The sequence below is a fragment of the Vulpes vulpes genome, chromosome X, assembly GCF_048418805.1.
Source record: "Vulpes vulpes isolate BD-2025 chromosome X, VulVul3, whole genome shotgun sequence".
Classification (NCBI taxonomy): domain Eukaryota; kingdom Metazoa; phylum Chordata; class Mammalia; order Carnivora; family Canidae; genus Vulpes; species Vulpes vulpes.
In genome coordinates this window covers 20,289,533-20,310,852 of record NC_132796.1, presented here as the reverse complement: position 1 = coordinate 20,310,852, position 21,320 = coordinate 20,289,533, and the positions used below count along the sequence as shown (strand labels likewise).

At 37.7% G+C, this 21,320-nt stretch overlaps 1 protein-coding gene across 3 annotated transcripts in view; it reads right to left on the bottom strand.

Moving 5' to 3' along the window:
* Positions 1-21,320, bottom strand: part of POLA1 (DNA polymerase alpha 1, catalytic subunit) — a 310,773-nt gene that overhangs the window by 169,021 nt on the left and 120,432 nt on the right. For all 3 annotated transcript variants that reach the window (XR_011998276.1, XM_025997428.2, XM_072744505.1), the window contains exons 31-32: positions 15,814-15,945; positions 10,645-10,819 (exon numbers count right to left, since the gene is read on the bottom strand). Coding sequence is in view for 2 of the 3 variants with exons in the window: in XM_025997428.2 (XP_025853213.1) it covers positions 10,645-10,819; positions 15,814-15,945 (307 nt within the window). In the remaining variant the exon portion in view is untranslated. The remainder of the gene's footprint in view (positions 1-10,644; positions 10,820-15,813; positions 15,946-21,320) is intronic.

The following is a 21,320-nucleotide window of genomic DNA, read 5'->3' as shown; positions in this document are numbered from 1 at the left end:
GTGCAAAATAGAGCTGCTACATGGAACTGCAATTTTAATTACTGTCCCTCTAAAATTAAACACTTTTGTTGGAAAAAACATTAAAGCAAAATCTTTATGATCAAAGGTGTCATATATACACCTACATTAAACTGTTCACCATACAGTAAGTAATCACATTACTTTGAAGAAGAGACACAAAACTGAATTCCAACTTCTGTATCTCTTCTAAGAGCTTTCTCTAAACAACTGGCTTAAAGAAACAAACTTTATGCCCTATTTGAGTAAAGGAACTTCCACTTTTATTAGCCTAGCTTTTGACAGATAACTTCAATCATTTGATCCAGTACAGAATAAAGCAAAGAATAGCCTACTTGGGTCTCACACTAGTTATCTGGGCAAAGAGCAGCTGTGGTTCGCCCTGGAATAAGCAGGAATGATGTGTGCTTTAATTCAATCTTGTGACTTGTAGTAATAGAGTCATATCATGTTGGAGGGGGCTTGGGAGTGGGATGGGGAGGACAGAGGGAAAATGAAATGAAATTAAAATACTGTCATTTATAATTAGAAAATTTATAGGATCTTACATTTTGGCAACAAGATCAAAGCTCTAATGTTTCAGAAAGTATTTATAGAAAGTAATATCATAGGCATTGGAGTGGATGAGTTCAGCAGTGCTGTTTTTTACTTAAGATCACCAGATTCTTATAACACACACACACCTCCAATGTGACATGTAGCACAAAATTAATTTTTGTACCAGGTACTTTCTAAACATTGTAAGTTATACCAGTTTTTAGAATGTTCACTTGCCCCCATTCCCAAGGATTATTTAAACTGTTCTGAATTCAAGGCATTCAGTTGAGAGGCTGATGCATTGGACCAAGTAATTTTCTTCCTTCAAAAGACAAGATCTTTATTAGTGCAAATGCAAATAACTACGGTAAGACTAATTATATACAACTGTACAAGTGAGGAAGTGGGAAAAATCCATATGAATGAAACTCCAAATGAGCAAAGAGAGAAACTGATATCCCCAAGAAGTTACTTATAATAATTAGTTAAGCTACTAGTAATAGAATCTTATTGTGAAATTGTTTTCTAAAAATTTCTTTTAGGAAATGAATCATTTATCTTTTGCAGGAATCCAGGCTTTCATGTGTCTGGATTTCTTAGAGAACAACAGACAAACTGACTATTTAGTATGATTAAGAGAAAAATGCTTAATGAATTGTTAAAAGGTGAATGCCACATCCATAAAAAGCTGTGTACAAGAATTTTCATAGCAGTTTTATTCATAATAACCAGAAATTGGAAACAATCCAGACGACCATCAACAGGAGAATGAAAAAATAAACTGGTATGATCTACCATGGAGTACTACTCAGCAATGAAAAAAGAATGAGCACTGATAAATGCCACAAGATGGATAAATCTCACAAGTGCTATGCTAAGTGAAAAAAGCTGAACACAAAAAAGTATACACTGTAGAAAATTATTTATATAAAATTCTACACTAAGCAGAATTAACTTATGGTCAGAGAAATCAGATGAATGATTTCTTTTGTGAGAGGGGATATTGAATGGAAAGGAAAAGAAGGGAACATTTTGGGATGATGGAAAACTTTTGTGATTTGATAAACAGAATGTACGATACTCTTAAGATAGTAGCATTTTGTTTTAAGTTACATTTGAAAAAAAGCATGCTAAATAGAAGATGTTTATGACATATATTACCAAGGACACATACTTAGAATATATAAGGTATGCTTGCAAATCAGTTAAGAAAAAGACAACTCAATAGAAAAGTATATGAAGACCTCACCAGGCACCCCACAAAAGGAGATCCTCAAATGGTCAATAAGGATGTGAACAGGGGCTCAACTTCATTTGTCATCAAAGAAATGTAAATTAAAATCACAATGTTATACCGCCACATTAAACGAAGAAAACACAAAACATTAAGTGCTGATGAGAACGTGGAGCGCTTATACACTGATAGTATGGAGTATAAATCAGTTGAACCACTTTGGAAAATTAGTAGTACTAAAGCTGAACATACATGTCCCCCGGGGCCCTGGCAATTCTCCTAAGTATATATCCAACAGAAATACATGCAACTATTCAAGAGAAGGAATGTGCAAGAATGCTCAGAATAGCACTATTCCTAATCATCCAATTGTGGAAACAACCCATAAGTGCACCTACACTAGATAGTCATCAAGTGTGGTATGTTGGTACAGTGAAATACCATACATAAAGGAAGTACAACCACATGAATAAAAATCTAACAGAATACAAATGAAAGTAGCCACACACAAAGAGCAAAGACAATTTATGTCATGTCCAAAAATAAGAAAACCTCATCTTTGATGTAAGGAATTAGGATTTTAATTTTCTGGGGAGAGTAGAGGATAGTTTCTAGGAGGTGGCATGAGGGGGGTTATGGGGATGTAATAATACAGGTTTCTTGAGCTCAGGGCTGACTACAATGGTGTGTGTTTACTTTGTAAAAATTCATCAAGATGTTCTGTTAGGTTTTGTGTGCTTTTCCGAAAGTATACGACCAGAAAGTTCAGGTTGAAAAACGTGAGAAAATGAGTACTAAATATTTATGATATACCTGTGAGTTTGTGTCCAAATGTGTTTGATTCTAACCAGACATTAAGTACCTCCTTAGAGATGTGCACACCATCACCCAGGAAGCAGTAATAGCAAAAACTTAAAGAAACTGAATTAAATATGGTCTTTAGTTCTAATTACCACTTTACAGAAAATACAGGAGGCAGAGGAACATGTTAAAAGATACCAGGATGATGCAACTGGTAAACCCCAGAATAAGGGAAACTGTATAGGACACCTCCCCCACCACCCCGCCCACCAAGTTTCTTAACAAGTAAATCAGAAGGATGAATTTTAAAAAGGAAATGAACTATCATATGGACCCTGATTAGATTCCAATTCAAACAGGGAGTTTTTTTTTTTTTTAAATAGGGAGCTTTTAAAAAGAAGCACACCCTTAATATAATCAGGGAATGGGAATGTTTATTAGATATTTGATGAAATGAAGCAATTGTGGGGCTTTTTAAAAAAAGATTTTATTTATTTATTCATGAGAGACACACAGAGAGGCAGAGGGAGAAGCAGGCTCCATACAGGGAGCCCAATGAGGGACTTGATCCTGGACCTGTGGATCATGCCCTGAGCCAAAGGCAGATGCTCAACCACTGAGCCACCCAGGCATCCCTGGGCTTTTTTTTTTTTTTTTTTTTACACTAGTGATAGTACTATTGTAGTTATGCTAGAAAGGGGGAATCCTTGTCTTTTAGAAATGTAAAATGCATTATTTACAGGTAAAATTATATGGCATCTAGTATTTACTTCAAAAAAGTTGGAGCAGGTGGAAAGAGGAATAAGATTGTCCAGTTGCAGACTGCTGAAGCTGGGTCATGAGCACCTGAGGACTTCTTATGTAATTCTCTCTACTATTGAACACATTTTGAAGTTTCCATAAAAAAAACATTTTAAGAATACCGTAGATCTAATTTCAAGATACACAACTGACCATACAAGTGGCAGACACCTGCCTTTCATAGCAACAATAAATCTCTCCATAACACAAAGGAAAACTTCTGAGTATTTTAAAAAAAATAATAGCCAAGCCTTTGGGTTAAATAAACTCCCAAGATTCTAACTGTCCTGCAGAAGGTAACTTCCAAAATCTTGACAGGAAAAAAAATCCTGATGTGCAGCACCCTCATTACCTCACACAACCATTTTAATACCCTTGATGATAGCTTTATTTTTTTTTTTTATGATAGTCACACAGAGAGAGAGAGAGAGAGAGAGAGAGAGAGGCCGAGACACAGGCAGAGGGAGAAGCAGGCTCCATGCACCGGGAGCCCGATGTGGGACTCGATCCCAGGTCTCCAGGATCGCGCCCTGGGCCAAAGGCAGGCGCTAAATCGCTGCGCCACCCAGGGATCCCCCCTTTTTTTTTTTTAATGATGATAGCTTTAAATGTGAATTTTAACTTAATGAAATATGTACCTCTGGGCAGGAAAAAACTTTGGGAGTATTTTCGTTCCTATTTTTAAACCTGAGAAGATGGTAAGTGTGTGCTAAAAAAAAAAAAAAAAAAGCTTGGAAAATAAAATAGCACAAAATAAGAGAACAAGGATTGTTGCTCCTATAACAAAGTTCTCTTCTCCCCAGCTATGTTGATAAGTATGAGTGCGGGGAGACAGGAGCCAGGCTGGAGGTACCAAGAAACTGCTTTCTATAAGTTAGTAGTTGTTTAAGCATGTTTTCTTCTAATTTTGTAAAAACTGTCTTATTTTTAATGAGAATATTACTTCTTCAAGAAGGAAGCTATAATTTACCACTTTCACCCTTTCCAGGCTTATTCATATGTATTTGATATAGTTTTAATGTGTATAGTGCTGTGTTCAGCTGTTTTCATTTATTACATTTTACCCATTTTTCTATAGGCTACACAATGTTGGTAAGTGCAATTTTGGTATACTTAATTAAAATGATGCATCTTCTAAAAAACCTTGATCTTTAGTTACTACTACTGCACTGTATACTTGAAAGTTGCTGAGAAAAAAAGAAAGTTGTGGAGAGTACACCTTAAGCATTCTTACCACATTGAAGAGTTAACTATGGAAAGTACATGAGGTGATAGATATGTTAATGCTCTTGATCTTGGTAATCACTCTACAATGTGTATGTATATAAAATCATCACCTTGTACATTTTGAATATATTTAATTATATTTGTCAATTATTCCTCAAAAAAGTTAAGAAATTTTTAAATTGATCTAACTTATAAATGAAACTCCCATTTTCCTCTGGAAATTCTTATGTCAAAAAGCCAGGAGAACACTAGTGCTAGTGATTATCCTAAACATGCCCCAGTTTGGCTCCAAGTTCCCAGGGGTCTTAGCCTGACTTAGGTGAGCAGTGTCACTGCAGGCCTTCGTGTGTCATGTGGAGTGGCTGAGATGGCATGGGTCACTGCCATGGAGATGGGGGCCCCTGCCATTCAGCAACAGGCTGGAAGAACTAATGAGAGGTGAGAAAAGGCAAGTATTCCCAAGTCTACACTGGCCTCTCTCTCCAAAGTGCATTCCCATAATGCCTCAACTGCCAACACTTTTCATCAACTCTTCCCCGGTGGCCCCAGCTACAAGTGGTCTCTGCTTCCCCTGAGTGTCTGAAATCCTTTATTTTACATCTTTTGGGACATGCACTGTGCTGTCCACTAGACTTCCCTATGACAGTAAAATTAACTAAATGGCCTGCGCTATAATTTGAGTAAAGGTGCCATGGCTTACTCATCTTCATCTCCCTCACTGTACCCATTATGATACTGAGCACAGCAGGTCTTCAACATTAATCTACTCAGTGAATGCAAAAGTAGGCTGGGAGCATGATCCATCTGATGATGTGATGGAATGGTGCTCCACCCTGGAAGAGATGGTTCTTATCAGCTGACAAGATAATATCCTATTTTGCATCTGGTGTGATCTTATTTTTAAAATTTTATTAATTATGGTATACAAAATATTTAAGGTTTGCAAATGATGGTCATGTATGTATATTCTTCTAAGAGCTTAATTCTAAAAAAGGCGAGAGTCTTAGATCAACAAAGACTGCGCTGGTGGCATACCCTACTCCCAACCACCTATACAACTTAATCTGCTCCCCCTGCACCACCATCTTTTGGAGGTCTATCTCTCTGGGCCGGTCAAAGGCACCCCCAACACTGCTTGGCCTGCACTTATTTCTTGGATATTACAGGACCCTACTGACAAAAAATACATTCTGTAACCTGTATGGTATGGGGCCAATTTTTAAAAAGGGAATTTTTACTTTGCAATTCAATCCAGGAAGACACTGGATTAACTGTGTTATCTTGTTTTAAGCACCATTTTCAGAGATTAAATTCTAAATTCTCACATTCTTCAAATATCAGTAGTTTTCTCAGGATCAATGAGAAAACTGCCCAGATAGCCAAATGCCTGCAATTTTACCACTGACCATGAAGAAATGTACTTGATAGCTATCATATAAATCACTGGTCATTGGAGGAAAGATATTACATAATTCTAAGTACTATTATGCATGAAATAAAAATTTATTAAAAGATGAAATTCCAGGATGAACTCTAGACTATTCTTATCACTAGCCTGTTTTTCCAGGTACAGAAGACTACTTGAAGCATACTGTGAATATTTCCTCCACAGACTATAAAGAGCTTTCACTAGAACAAGAGAGGGAAAAAACCTACGGTCTGGAGAACAAAAGCTAAGAGTTCCAAGTTTTAGTGGCCATGTTTCCCATTGGGCTATTGTGTAAGAAGAGTAATACTATATTTTTTTTTTCCATTCACAGATGGAAAAGAGTAAAATTTTGCTTTATTTAAGCCCGATAGCAATAATCTTACATGGGTTTCAGAAAAATGATACACATTTTACTGTGGGATAATGAGGACCATTAGTTATTAGAGAGAACAAATTATTCTCTTTCAATTCAACACACTTATTCATTCACTCATTTAATAGACCATCCTCTCTCCTTTTCACTAAAATGGCCTTCCCATACAGAACACCTGGCCATGAAATATGCCACCAGACAGACTTCAGGAGGTGTCAGGGAGAAATAGAGAATTTCCAAAGTGAAGCCACAGGATAAAACCAACACTTGATGCTTGCCTTTCATTTCAAGGAAAGCAATATAAAAGCAACAGAAAAAGAAAAAAGTAGTTGAAAAATATACTCACTCTCCACAAAAGAGTCTTAAATATAAAAAATCATGAACTTAATAATTTTCCTAAATGAAATTATGCCATTATTCCTGATTTCTTTGTACTAACTAAAAGGACAAAGTATCAAACTTCACTGAAGTTTCAACACTGTAATACATTTCATTAATCAAAGATAAAAACTACATTAAAAGCAAGAGAATTATTTTATGTCTGTGATTAGGCAGTTGGAGGGCTTGTATTTTATGTATACATTTGTACACTTCAACTTATTTAACAGTGTCAGTTCACTAACTGCAGTTTTTTATATAAAGAAAACAGATTTAGAATTTTAAAAACAAATTACAGTAATTTTATGCCTACAGCTTGCACCTCTTAGAAACCATGGACCCCCAACACTCCCCTTACTTTCCCACCTCCTCCCTCCTCCTCTCTAAAACCACAGGCTAAGTGAGAACTGGTAACATGGGCCGCAAATCCTCTAGTGAAGAACAGCCACCCTGGTTTTTCACTTGAGGTGGAGGAATAAAGGATGCAGATCAAAATGTGGCTCCCGCTTAGGGCAGGGAGCAAATGCCTGCAAAGAGCTGTCTGGAGACCTTCCATGTTTTCTGCAGATCTTTATGGTAACTGGCATTTGCTGTCCTGCAAGTCACTAATCTGGACTGCCTATGGGAAAACAGGGAGAGATAAAGGACTAAAAGATTTCTCACTAATGCAGGTAGATAGGTGGATGCTGCTGGTGATGGCAGGTGTATCAGGAGCAGAGGAGGAGGAGGGCACAGGGAAGACAATCCCACAAATCCTCAGTATAAGAACTACTGTCAAGTGACAAGAGATAAAAATCAGACAGAGAAGCTAAGAAGGGGTGTAGCAGCAAGTCCTTAAGAGCAGAGGACACAGACACAGGAGCTCTGAATGGCTACCTGGTACCAAGAGCTTGCATGTCAGGGGGTAGGACAGACGGGGACTTGGTGGGACTGTGCATAAGCATGGAGGGCTCCTGTTCTGGACTGAGACTGGTCAGTAATGATGTGAACCCTCTGAAGATGGGACCCATGAGACTACCAGCTTTGAAAATAATTTGTGAAAACTGGATTTATAAGGCAGCTGCAATTAGAATAAGATTTGTCTCTAAGCAAGTCAAAATTTGCCACTGTTTAATTTAGAATTATCTTAAATATGACCCCAGAATTAACAAAATCAGCCTAGTCCCCTCTGGGACCAGTGTTGATATACCTGAGCAGTCATGAGGCTGCCCACTGGGCAGGCTCCACCATCCTTCACTTGACAGCAATCTGGCTCTGCTTCTATCTTTTACATGTCACTCATGAGGGGGCGCTGGGCCACTGGGAAATTTAAAACCAAGGAAGTAAAGGGTAGCAGTTAGCTTCTAGGCCAGGTTCTTGGTGATACAAACAGAAATGGGAAATCGACTATTTAAAAAATGGTTCCACTCAGGGGTGTTTGGTGCGTATGGTGTGTTTGGGGGCTATTAGTCTACAGGTATGGGATGCAGTGAGGGAGAAAAGGGAACATAAAGAAGATGAAGCTCCTGTGACTTCACACTCATACCTGCTTGGGAAATTCTGTTATAGCCTCTCAGAGCTAAGAACAGGCAGTAGGGTGTATAGCACAGTGGTTAGAAGCACAAGCTCTGGAATCACAGAGAGCCAGTTCCCAGCTAACTGCAGTCAGCCACTTAACGAACTACGCACCAAGGTCAAGTTAGTTACCTCTAAGCCTCGGCTTCCTTCTCTGGAAAACAGAGCCAAAACAACATACCCTTATGAGGTTGTTGTGAAGATTAAATCAGATAACATACACAGAGTACTTACTACAGTATTCGACAGAGTAAGCACCCAAAGCAGGGGAGAAAAAAAGAAGGAAGCTAAAAACTACTGAGCACTTATACTCCTCTCCTCCCAGCTGAGGATTTATAAACATCATCAAATACAACTCAACTTTGAGAACACATTGTATGACAATTTGGGGAGCAGATTTTATCTTCCTAATTATGTTTTGCTTTGGCAAAATGAGTTTTTCAAATTTGTCAAAAATGAGTTTCCACTTCCAGAGCAGACACTGGTGGGGTAGTGGAGTCAGGGCCATCAGGCAGGAGCTCAGAAAAATACTCGCCAAGGGCAGGATGACAAACATGTCACTTCCTCATTTATCTGTCCAATCCCACTCTACACAGGCAGAGTGAGCACTAACTATGTACAAATCTTTTTTTTCTTTCCAAATTTTTATTTAAATTCTGCTTAGTTGATATATAGTGTGATATTGGTTTCAGGAGTAGAATTCAGTGATTCCTCACTTAACATATAACAGCCAGGGCTCATCCCAACAAGTGCCTCCTGAATAAGATCACCCATCTAGCTCATTCCTCACCCCATTAAACCTGTCGTCTATCATTAAGAGTTTCTTATGATTTGTTTCCCTCTTTTTTTCCTCCCCTTCTCATATGTTCATCTGTTTTGTTTCTTAAATTCCACATACAAGTAGAATCATATGGTATTTATCTTTCTCTCTAATTTCGCTTAGCATAACACATTCTGGCTCCATCCACATCATTGCAAATGGCAAGTTTATTCTTTTTGAAAAACTATGTACAAATCTTATGGATTGGAGGAGCATGGACACATATATGCAGAAGCCTGGCAAGAGAGTGGGATGTGGCTGCTAACAATGCACACTGAGTACTCTCTCTGCTCCAGGCCTGTGCAGAGCATAGCACGTGCATCATTCTATTGCTCTCTGAGAGCAACTGCAGTTTACGGTTCCAGAAACTAAGGCTTAGATCAAGGTTTAGAGGCTTGCAAAAGCCACAGAGCTGATGAACAGCAGAACTAGCATGTAAGCCCAGGTGCCTATGATGTTAAAGCCCATGCCTTAAGCCAGACATTTCAATGAGAAGAGGGGGAGGATTTTCCATGAGGCCAGGACAGAATGAGCAACGCCATATTTAGGGGACCCTAAATATACTGATTAAGAAAGCTAGAAATATAGGTTGGAGCTCCAAAGTTAGAGTCTACAACTGCCAGACTGAAAGACTGTGAGATGTCAGTGGCATCTGGACTTCACTTATAGATAGTGAGGCACCATCTAAGGACTTTATTAGGCAGTATTCTAAAAATATTCATCTTCACATACAATGCAATAGAGAGCAGACATCTTAAATCAATGTAACTCTTTACTTGCTGGTCATCTAGAAATGAATTCAGAGCAAGTAATGAAAACATTTCTAAGTACGAAACAACGATCTGGTACCACAGCAAAAAGTTAAAAAATGTTGAGGTTTTAGGGTTGACTAGTACCTCCTGTGATAATGAGAAATTAGGAATTAGCTAACTCTTGGAAGGTAACAACATGTCTAGTTTCCAAAGAATTTAAAATAAAGTGAGAGCAGGATACTCACAGGAAATTAATACTAAAAATTAAACTTTTTAATGTTAAAAAAGCCATGTATTCTCACTTTACACAAAATACATTTAGAGACAGAGACAAGATAAACTGACCAGCACAATACCATCAATCACCTTATTCATGAAAGTTCACCAATTAAAGCTACAACAGTGTAAGCTCAGGCACTGTAAGTGTGCCTAAAATCTCTTCATTCCTTCTCCTGCCCTCCCTCTCTTACTTTGGCATTTAGGGACTGAGCACCTACTATGGAGCAGGCATGTGGCTACAGAGGTAGCAAATGTATAGGATCCATAGTCTATGGAGAGGGAGAGAGACATTAACCAACCAACCACAAAAATGATGCCCACCTATAAATAAGGAAGCGTTCAGCACACAGCATACCTATGAACAAGGCTCATGATAGGTGAGGGAGGACTGCAGGTGCCGGTAGAGCCGGATAAGAGGCTATGTGATCTGGGGACACTTACCTAACCATGTTGCAATCAGGACAGCATCAATTCCATCTATTGGCTCACAGATCCGAGCCACGACTGGGTGGATCTGCTGAGCCAGGTAGTACTGGGTGTCAATGGTTAAATTGTCCTGTTTCTGTAGCTGCTCAGGTGCATAGGCCCTCTGACTCGCAGTGAGGTTTGACCCATCCTACAAAAGGACATGGTACAGGTAAAGTTATAGGAAATTCAGTCACATATACATGCTTGGCCAAAAAGAGGGACCATAATTCAAATTTTATATATTCAATTCCAAATATCAAGAAGTCTTTTTGACCTGTTGGTGAACATGTCATATGTATCTAAGCGTAGGAAGATCAAGGAAAACATGTCACCCACTGTCCAAGAATGTAAATCCAGCATGTGTTGTGTTCTATTTTTTGTTGAAACCTGAAACCAACAAGATGGCATGACTAGATTAAATAATTCCACCTGCCATATCACAGAAGCACTGAGAAGACTTGCTAACTATTAGTCTAGTCAGAAAGGCCTTTTAGAAGTGATGAGAAAAAACATGTGTGGTCCTTTTATTATGTTAATGCAATCCATTCATGCAAGAATTCTAGTTGTAATCTCATCTTAAAGGCCCCCAGGGGTAATATTTTCTATGAGAGCTTTATGTATCCAGAAGCAAATGAGCAAGGGGAAAAAAAGGGGATATGAAACCCACATAGTAACTTACATAAAAGATATAATAGGAGTAAAATTAATGAGCTATCTTGGTGGAGTGGCAATACTCTAGAAGCAAAATATTTGGCCACTGGAATGACAGGCATGCCATTTTGCACCGTTTACATGGCTCTCCCGAAGGAAAAAAAGATGGGTCAGAGAGTATCTTTTCAAAGATGTCCTTTCAATAAAAATAAAAGTTGTGGAATTCTATATAATTGGTCCATATACAGCCCTGTAGGTGAGGTCATTATAATCTTTGAATCAAAAAAAGTCATCACATTACTGGATCAACAACTGAAACTCACTCCACTCTTCCTCTTTTCTACAACAGAATTTCATATTCAGACTAGTCAATTTTAACTATTCACAGTGCTAAGTTGCTCTGTGAAATAGGTAACGTGAACCCTGTTCTTTCATTCCTGCTACAATCAGCCCCTTCTCAGCTTAGCATCCGGCCCTTGCTCACCACTGTCTTCACCAGACTGGAGGCAGGGGCCTCTTTCTCTGGCAAGGCTCTTGATGGAAGCAAATTGAGATGTTTATCAACTAGGTCCCACAGAGTCTATGATATAATGAAATACTAAGAAAGCAAACCTCAGATTAAAAGACTTTGAAAATAATTTTTTTCCAGGAGTTCACAACACGGTAAAAATTTAGGCAGAATTCATCCACTTTAATTGTTGCCCTTTGCGAAGTCCAAATTATTAGGTGAAGAGTAAGAAGGCAGTCAATGACAGAAAGAGTGGGAAAAATCCTTGGGCATGTCTTCCTGCACCACAACTATATTCAGACTGACTTCATTAATACCTGAAACCTGATCAATTTAAAAAAAATTTTTTTTTTGTTTTTTTTTTTTTTTTAAAAAAAACGGTCTGCCCTGGGGCAGCCCAGGTGGCTCAGCGATTTAGCGCCACCTTCGGCCCAGGGCCTGATCCTAGAGACCAGGGATCTAGTCCCACATCAGGCACCCTTCATGGAACCTGCTTCTCCCTCTGCCTCTCTCTCTGTCTCTCATGAATAAATAAATGAAATCTTAAAAAAAAAAAAAACCGGTCTGTCCTTAAGATTATAGCAATACTGAGAGACACCTGGGTGGCTCAGTCAGTTAAGTGTCCGAATTTTGATTTCAGCTCAGGTCATGATCTCAGGATCAGGAGATGGAGCCCTACGTTGGGGTCTGCACTGGGTATACAGTCTGCTTAAGATTTTCTCTCTGCCTCTCCTCACCCACCATCTTAAAAAAATTATACAGCACTTTGAGTTTACCATTTTTTTAATGGTGAATAAAAATCTAATTTATACAGAGTCACCCAGGTGGCTCAGTCAGGTAAGTTTCTGCCTTTGGCTCAAGTCATGATCTCAGAGTTCTTGGATAGGGCCCTACATAGGGCTCCCTGCTCAGCAGGGAGTCGGCTTCTCTCTCCCTCTGCCCCTGCCCCCACCTCATGCTTGCTCGCTAGCTCTCTCTTTTAAAGATTTTATTTACTTATTCATGAGAAACACAGAGAGAGAAGCAGGCTCCATGCAGGGAGCCCTCCATGCAGGGGCTGAAGGCAGCGCTAAAGCACTGAGCCACCCAGGCTGCCCACTAGCTCTCTACTAAATAAATAAAATCTTTTAACAAAATTATCCTCAGTTAAAAAGTTTTTATTTTAAATAACCACATGAAAGACCAATTTTAACACTGACCCAAACACATTTCTTATTGTATTTAAAAAAATTTGAGCCCAAACATGACTAAATTCCAAAGAATTGGTAAGACAGGTTTTGCTGTGTTGTGTTGGAAAAACATTCAGGCTGTGACATAAGATACATCACTCACAGACATAATTCTCAAACCTAGCAAGATCCCACAGTATGTGCAATAATGCACCACATACACCTTTAAAATCAGATTAAGAAGTAATGTTGGTTGGTCTTCCTTGAAGTGCCTATGTAGTAATTTGTGAACTTCACAAAGTACATGCTTCACAGAGACAACTAGGTACAGTCAATTCATTCAAAATTATGTAATCATCTTTAGTAGAAAACTAATGGAAAAAAGTTAAATGGGTGACAAATGGGCCCCTTAAAACAATTACGTGAAAGGCATGCCGTATGGAAATTGTTTTTTTTTTAAGATTTTATTTATTTATTCATGAGAGACACAGAGAGAGGGAGAAAGAGAGAGAGGCAGAGACACAGGCAGAGGGAGAAGCTGGCTCCATACAGGGAGCCTCATACGGGACTCGATCCCAGGACTCCAGGATTACACCCTGGGTCGAAGGCAGTAGCACTAAACCACTGAGCCACCCAGGGATCCCCTGGAAATTATGTCTAATGAAAGTTAAATAATTAAGGATTTAGAACTTATCAAGTAGAAGTTGATTTACAATTTCAGCAAATAATTCATATAGGTTTTACAAGTCAATGAACTACAATATAAATCAGACACCAAAAACATTACTACTCTCTGAACTCATCTGAATTTAGTCAGAGTAAATTATCAGTAGAGTACTACAGACTAAATATAAATTTCAAACAAAACAGAACATATCTAGGAGACAGACTATCATGGAGGGCACCTTTGCTTAGAGCAGCATAGTTCTCTTCAAAATTTATCATCATACATTTTCAAAAAGATATTCTAAAAATATGGTTAAGAAACAGAATAATTTGAATGCTTAAAAAAGCAGAAGAGGTTGGCAGCTTTGGCTCACAAAGATGCTCAAAGTGGGCCTGACCCACTGCTAGAGGACAGAGGCCAATTAAAGTCCTACAGCTTTTCTTGGGATACAATGAGAAGCATAAATAAAAAGAAACACAAACACAAACACAAACAAACAAAAAGAAACAAAAAGAAAGCAAGAAAGTTAAGGCCCAGCACCAGTGGATAGGAAAAATGTTGAAAATACATCAAACTGGATTTATTGTACTACATCAGCATTTTTAAGCTTTTCTAGCTCAGTAAGACCTGGGAAAAAGAAATCCTAAGACCTAATATCTAGACATCAAGGAACATAACCTTGACTTTTAGATTTTTGATCATACTACCATACATCTCTAGTCCAGATTTAGCCAAAACATAACTTGACTGAATTTCATTATTAGATACTATTTTACAGAACCTATATAATTTTTCAAAGCTATATTGCCATCTGCTCCTGTCATTAATAATCCAAGAGCTTTTCCATGTATGTGAAGTCATAAGTGAAAAAAAAAACTAGCCTATTTACCAAAATCTTTATTTGCATAATATGAAAATTGTTTTTTTGAGATGAGACTTGTCAGAGGCAATATGCAAAGCACATTAAGGGCTTGAGCGAGTCAGACATTTATGGAAATATTTTCCTGCAGGAATTGGCTTTCTGTAACAGTTCTTAATCAAGAGTAACCCTAGGAGGGAGACGGAGTCAAGTGCTGATTCCTGTCCATGTACTTAAATCATTTGTTATGTACATCATCCACAGTACCAAGCAGATATTAGCAGATAATTTTTAAATTCTGAAAAGACTCTATGACTTAAAAACACACTGATTGTAGTTTGACAAAGATCAATCATAATACAGTGAAATTTAAGGCTTATCTACTTTTTTTTTTTTTTTTTACTGTAACAACAAAATGCAGTAATTGATGAATTAAAAGAAAGTCTTACAACACTGATGAATTAGGCCTTTTGGTAAGTATACCAAACCATAGTAATTTTAAAGAATTTAGGTAGAGGCTGTGACTTTTTTTTTTCCAGTAGGAAGAGATGAGACCTCTCCTTTGTTCCAATTGGAGTTAAGTACTTTGAAAGGAACAAACTACTCTTGTGTCCTACCCTCTGTCCTCATCCCCGTCAGAGGCATGCTACTCTCCAAAGAAACTGGTCAGTGGTTTCAATCTGTGTTCCAAAAGGGTAGAGGTTCCTCAGAGGTGCCACATGGAAGAGGGACAAGGCACAGAGGTAGGTTTTAGGCCCTCTCTGCTCAAAATAAAAAAACCCAAACACACTGGTTAGATAATCTGTGTTTTCTTCCGAAGGTACGTTTTTGGGGTCTTGCAACTTTCTCCATATCATCAAGCACTTCATATTTTTTTTGCAAGTAACTATGTGAACATAAGCTAGAGAAAAATGTATTTATCCTTACAATATTAATACTGGAATCTGTGGCAAAAGGAATGATAATGGACTACTGCTGGACATATTACCAAACTTACATAGATTTTCACTGAAGTTAATTGAGGGTTGACACAGCATCTACTGTTATGCATCTGTCTCACCAAAACAATTTCAGTGAACCAAAACACTGGTCTTAAAGGTTTTATGAAAATTGTAATAATAATTACATACTTCTGACTAATGCTTCAAACGTTGTAAAACCTACCAGACTAACCCATGTCTTTACAGCATCAATTATTTGGAAGACCACTAAATTAAGACACTGTGGTGATCTGGGTTTTACTTTGGTTTATGGGGTCTGGGAGTCTTATTGATTACGACAGTTTTACCTGACAGATGACATACGACACAGTATCTCCAGCTTTCATTTTTCTGCCTCCTTGAGAATTCATCCAGAGGGCAACATGTACATGAGGTAGACTTTTTTTATCAGGGTAATCCTGGGGATCCTTTGTCAATGCCTAATAGAGAAAAAAGAGGAAACAAAAAGCTCCAAACTTTAAAATAAAACCATTCTCACACAGATACACACTAAACACATTTTTCCTAGAATCCTATCTGCCATATTAACATAAAAGGACAGAAACTGTAAGTAGAAAACAGTGCCACAGTCTTTAGACATTCCATCCTTAAGGCTCCTCCCTCCTTCATTTAGTAACTAATATAACCAGATGCAACTCTGGCAAAAAAAGAAATAGGAGTTTATGAGCCATGGCACATTGTACTTGCATATAAAAAGTTAAGACTATAAATTCAGCTTTCTATGAAGTCTTTCAAGTTTCTCTTAATGTCCGCAATTCCCTCACTGAATTAAGTAGTTGGTAAGGACTGATGGAGATTGGCTACTCTGACTTAATGATCTGTTTCTCAAAGGCTTCTCTAGCCTAAATAAATCTCCAAGGTACCAGAAATCGGTGGATTTATTCACAATATCAGTTTAAACTATACAAAGGCAGAATGAATGAGTTTCTAACAGAAAATAAGCCCCATGAGAGCAGGAGCACATCAGCCTCACTTGCAGCTGCATTCAGGGCTCAAAATGATTCTTGGCATACAGTAGCACCAAATGTTGCAGAATTATTTTGCTCAGTCTGCAATAATTCACTAAGTTCAAGCACTGTAAAATACTCTGAGATGAATAAGACAGTCAGTGGTCCTAAGTCATTTGCTATTAGTAGATGATTCCTCATTCTGCAAATAAAATCTCTAAAATAAGCCACATGTGCCATAAGGGAGATGTGAACAGTGTTAGGGAGAGTTTAGAGAGGCAAGGATCACTTCCATCTGAGAGCAGGAATCACAGGAGAAAAAAACTTGAGCTGGCATGGGAAGAAAAATAGGATTTTAAGAAAAAGTGACAGGAGCAAGAACATTCTAGGCAGAGATGAAAGCAAAAGTTAAAAGCAAGAGGTAACACAAAATACAGTTCATTGGACTGGAACTCGGTATGCACAAAGGGTAGGAGGGAGATATCTAGCTCTCTGGTGGGTTTCAAAAGACAAGAAGGGCAGGGAACAGAGTGCCACATGACTAGATCACCTAAATGTGGTCTGCAGACCCCTGGGGAGTCTGGATATCCTTTTCAGGGAGTCGAGAGTTCAAAATTATCTTCCTAACAATACTGTTTGCACTGGTGATACAGAAGCAATGGTAGGTAAAGGTTCTGATGCCTTATAAACATTAATCATCAGGGCAGCCACAGCAAACTGCTACAGCTCTTTGTATTCTTCACCACCACACACTCAGAGTCACCAAAAACCAAAACATCAAAAAAACCTCCCCAAAACCAAAACAAAACCCAGAAATGAACCCAGTTTCACTAAAGAATGTCCTTCATGGAATGGAAGAACAAAGGTTATTAGTTTTTTAAGGTCCTGATCCTGAACAGAAGGCTGTATTTGTAAGACAAAATAAGAAGTACACACAAGGCATGTGTGTCTACTGTATACTGAAGAATGAAGGCTGCTTGAGGAAAAGCACTTGTGCCACTCTAAACTGCCTTGTTCATAGATCATAATTTTTCCTTGCAAGAATGACTGGCCAGCTACTGCTACTTAAACTTGAGTCTCTGGCAGACAGTTTCTCAAAAAAGAATGGAATCAGCCTGCAACTTCAAGAAAAATAACTGGCAGTATATTTGTCTATGATAAAATTCAACCTTTTAAGCATAAATTAGAATTTTGCATGTGAGAGAGCTTGACAGCTTCTTTTTTTCTTAAGATTTTATTTATTCAAAAAAAGATTTTATTTATTCATTCATGAGAGACAGAAAGAGAGAGAGAGAGAGAGAGAGAGAGAGAGGCAGAGACACAAGCAGAGGGAGAAGCAGGCTCCATGCAGGGAGTCCAACGTGGGACTCTATCCTAGGACCCCAGGACCACGCCCTGTGCCAAAGGCAGGCGCTAAACCCCTGAACCACCCAGGCACCCCAACAGCTTCTCAATACTTAAAGACTTTTCTGATGATGTAAGTAGGAATATTTTAAAATGTGATTTTTGATAATGTATTTGGAAGATCTGTAAAACTTGGGAAATTATCAGTTTACAAATGACCAAAGCATAATGTCATGCGTGAGTAAAAAATACCTATCCCAAGTACAACACAGCCCAAGAGATTTTCACATGAGAGTATGAAAAGTTCATTGATAAAAGCTTCAGAATCCCACATAACAATAATCCTTACAAAATGCCACTTACATAATACTGGTGTAGAATCAAAGAACATCATATATAACTATCTGGAAAAAAAAGTCCTAAAATATTTCTCCTTTTTCCAATTATGTATTTGTGTGAAAATGGATTTTCTTCCTATACTTCAACCAAAACCACATTATTACAACAGACTGGATGTTCAAGCGGATATGAGAATCCAGAGGTCGTCTACCAAACAAGATATTAAAGAGACTTGCAAAATTATAAAATGATGCCACTCCTCTAACTTTTCTTTGTTTTGAAATATAGTTACTTTTCAAGGAAAAATGTTATTTTTGTAATCACATAATGGGTTTATAGCTATTTTTAAACAAATAAATAAAATTTTTAGAAACTCCCCAGTTTTAATTTCTAACAGTAAACATTAACACAGGCCACATAAACAGAAGTTCCTATAGTCTTCAATTATTTTAAGAATGTGAACGTTTTGGGAGACCACGAAATCTGAGAACTGCTGGAACAGAATAAAGCAGGTCTTCCATCATGGCTGCACATACCCATGTCATGTCCATCATACACTCAAGGGCAGGAGAGCACCTAGGAAATGCTCCAAGTATCTGAATCTCCTCTAACCTGCATTATGTGGAGTCTTGATTAACTTGGATGGGTAATACTGCATAGAAATCTTAATCAATATAACTCTATCTAAAAAAAACTATTATCTTCTTCAATTGACTTCAGAGCAATATTAAGAAATTCTGAATTTCATGTGACATATTTTCCAGTTATTAGATTGGGGCTATTTGGGGATCTAACAAACTACCTTTAGAAGGCTTGATTTAAAAAAAAAAATGCTTCCTGGTGGTTTAGGCTCAACCAGGGCTATGCAAACTAGCTGTGAAGTACTTTGTGCTGCTTTATGAAAAATATTTAAGCTAAGATTGTGGTAACTCAGAAAAATCACATATGATGTTTTTCAATTGTTTTTAACAACAAGGGCTAAATCTCCAGAAAGGCAAATCTCACCACTTTACCCCTCCCCCTTAGGCTAGCCTCCTACTTTCAATCCCTACTGAGATCACCAAAATATTTGTATCTACAGATACACAGATATTCTGTCATAAGACCAACCACAACCAGTCACATACAGACTCTTCCATTTCACTCTCCTTTGAAAGCGATGAAAGGTAAAACTTGAATTGCTCACAAGTTTTAAACACTGCGAGTATTCAGACAGATGTTAATCAAGACCCATCACCTTTGACATAAACAACTTGCCATAAACAGACTTAGGAATAACTATAATATAGATAATCCTTTCATCAGAATTCACTGCACTTCTGTCGACACTGCAGAAATCCATTTATTTAAAAAAAAAGTATAAAAATATGGGACAGTAAATATCTTTGACAGATCATTTTCATCTTGTAAACATGGACCATGCTTTGCTTATTCAATTTTTTTTATTTTTAAAGATTTTATTTATTCATGAGAGACACACACAGAGAGGCAGAGACGCAGGCAGTGAGAGAAGCAGGCTCCATGCAGGGAGCCTGATGTGGGACTCGATCCTAGGATCACATCCTGGGTCAAAGGCAGGCACTAAACTGCTGAGCCACCCAGGGATCCCAGTTTATTCAATTTTAAATCCCAGAATGTAGCACTGTGCTTGTAAGAGGTACTGCATGTTTGATTAATGGAAGACTAGGAAAGCACGTGAATTCTTTCAATATTCACCGAACAACTGTTATTTGCCAGCTACTATGTCAAGTGAAATGGAGAATATAAAGACAATAACTAACAATTTTAGCTCTGCCAAAGAAAAATGAAGGCACAGCCCTAATCACATTAAGTATTACTGTTATTGTTATTAATAATGTCACTATAAATTGATAATCAGTGAAGCTGAATGCTGGATACATGGGGATTTATAATACTATCCTCTGGTTTTGTAGAAGTTTAACAATTTTGAGAGTAAAAACTTAAAAATAACAGGACTGCAGGCTGTTGGTGAATACTCAAAGACTGCCAGTGGGTCCCTTGTGATTGCAGTTTCCTTGTGTATTAGTAGTACTATGTCTTGTCATTCATGTAAGAGGAAGACAGCATGGGCACACTGGCTTGGAGGACACATGCTCAGTGTTCTTCTGCCAATAATGTGCTCATGTTTGGATTCAGCCTTTCAAACTCTTGCCTGGAACCACTTGTGATAGAGGATCCACATTTCTAAGAAGGTACATAGCGTCAGGGATATAATCTACAAAATCGATGCAAAATTGATCAAAGGAAGACTGAAGTCATAAATAAATTTGACTGAAGTCAAATTTCTGAGACAGACCAAACAAAATCCAAAAGGAAATCATTTTTTAGATGTCACAAGTGATGCCATGCCAGTGGATAAACACTACATTGCTTAAAGCGAAGAGCCAGAGCCAAGGCACATGCCCTCTTTACAATATTTACTGTTTTCTTTGTAGTTTCTTATATAAATGTCTTTTTTTTTGTGACATCAGGGTTAAGGTATAGGAAACAGATGACTTATTTAAGAATGAATAATAATCCTAAGGATATGCATAGAAAATATTCATCTTCTCTAAAAACCAAATAAATGCAAATCAGGTGCCAATGGTGAGACACTGCTTCATATCAAAATGATAGCACTATTTTATTTAAATATCACCAATGATATTATTGCCAAAGAACCATCATCAATACAAGCAAATGTGTGGTGAAACTCACACATATTTTGTTCTTATCAATGTGTATCACCCTTTTACAAAGCAATTTGGCAACAGCCACACAGATATCCCTATCTTTCGACTCAAGTATTTCACTTCAAGGAACCTAAACTAAGAAAATAATTCATCCAAAAGCAAAAAGATAAAGAAAGATATTCAATACAGTTATTTCCAGTATTAAAAAGAATGTAAATAATCAAAAACTTGAAATAAAGATGTATCAGTGAAATATAAGATTAACAGGATCATTTTTAAAGATAATATAGAAATTTGGAACAATCTGTTTATGCCAAACAAAAACAGATTTCAAAATAGTATATATTGTAATTGCTTCAATGTAAAAATATGTATTTAAGAGTAAGGAGTAAGGGAACTGTGCAAAAATGACAAGCATCAATTTAGTACGGGGGTATCATGAATGAGTTTTAAGTCTAAGGCTTCTATTTA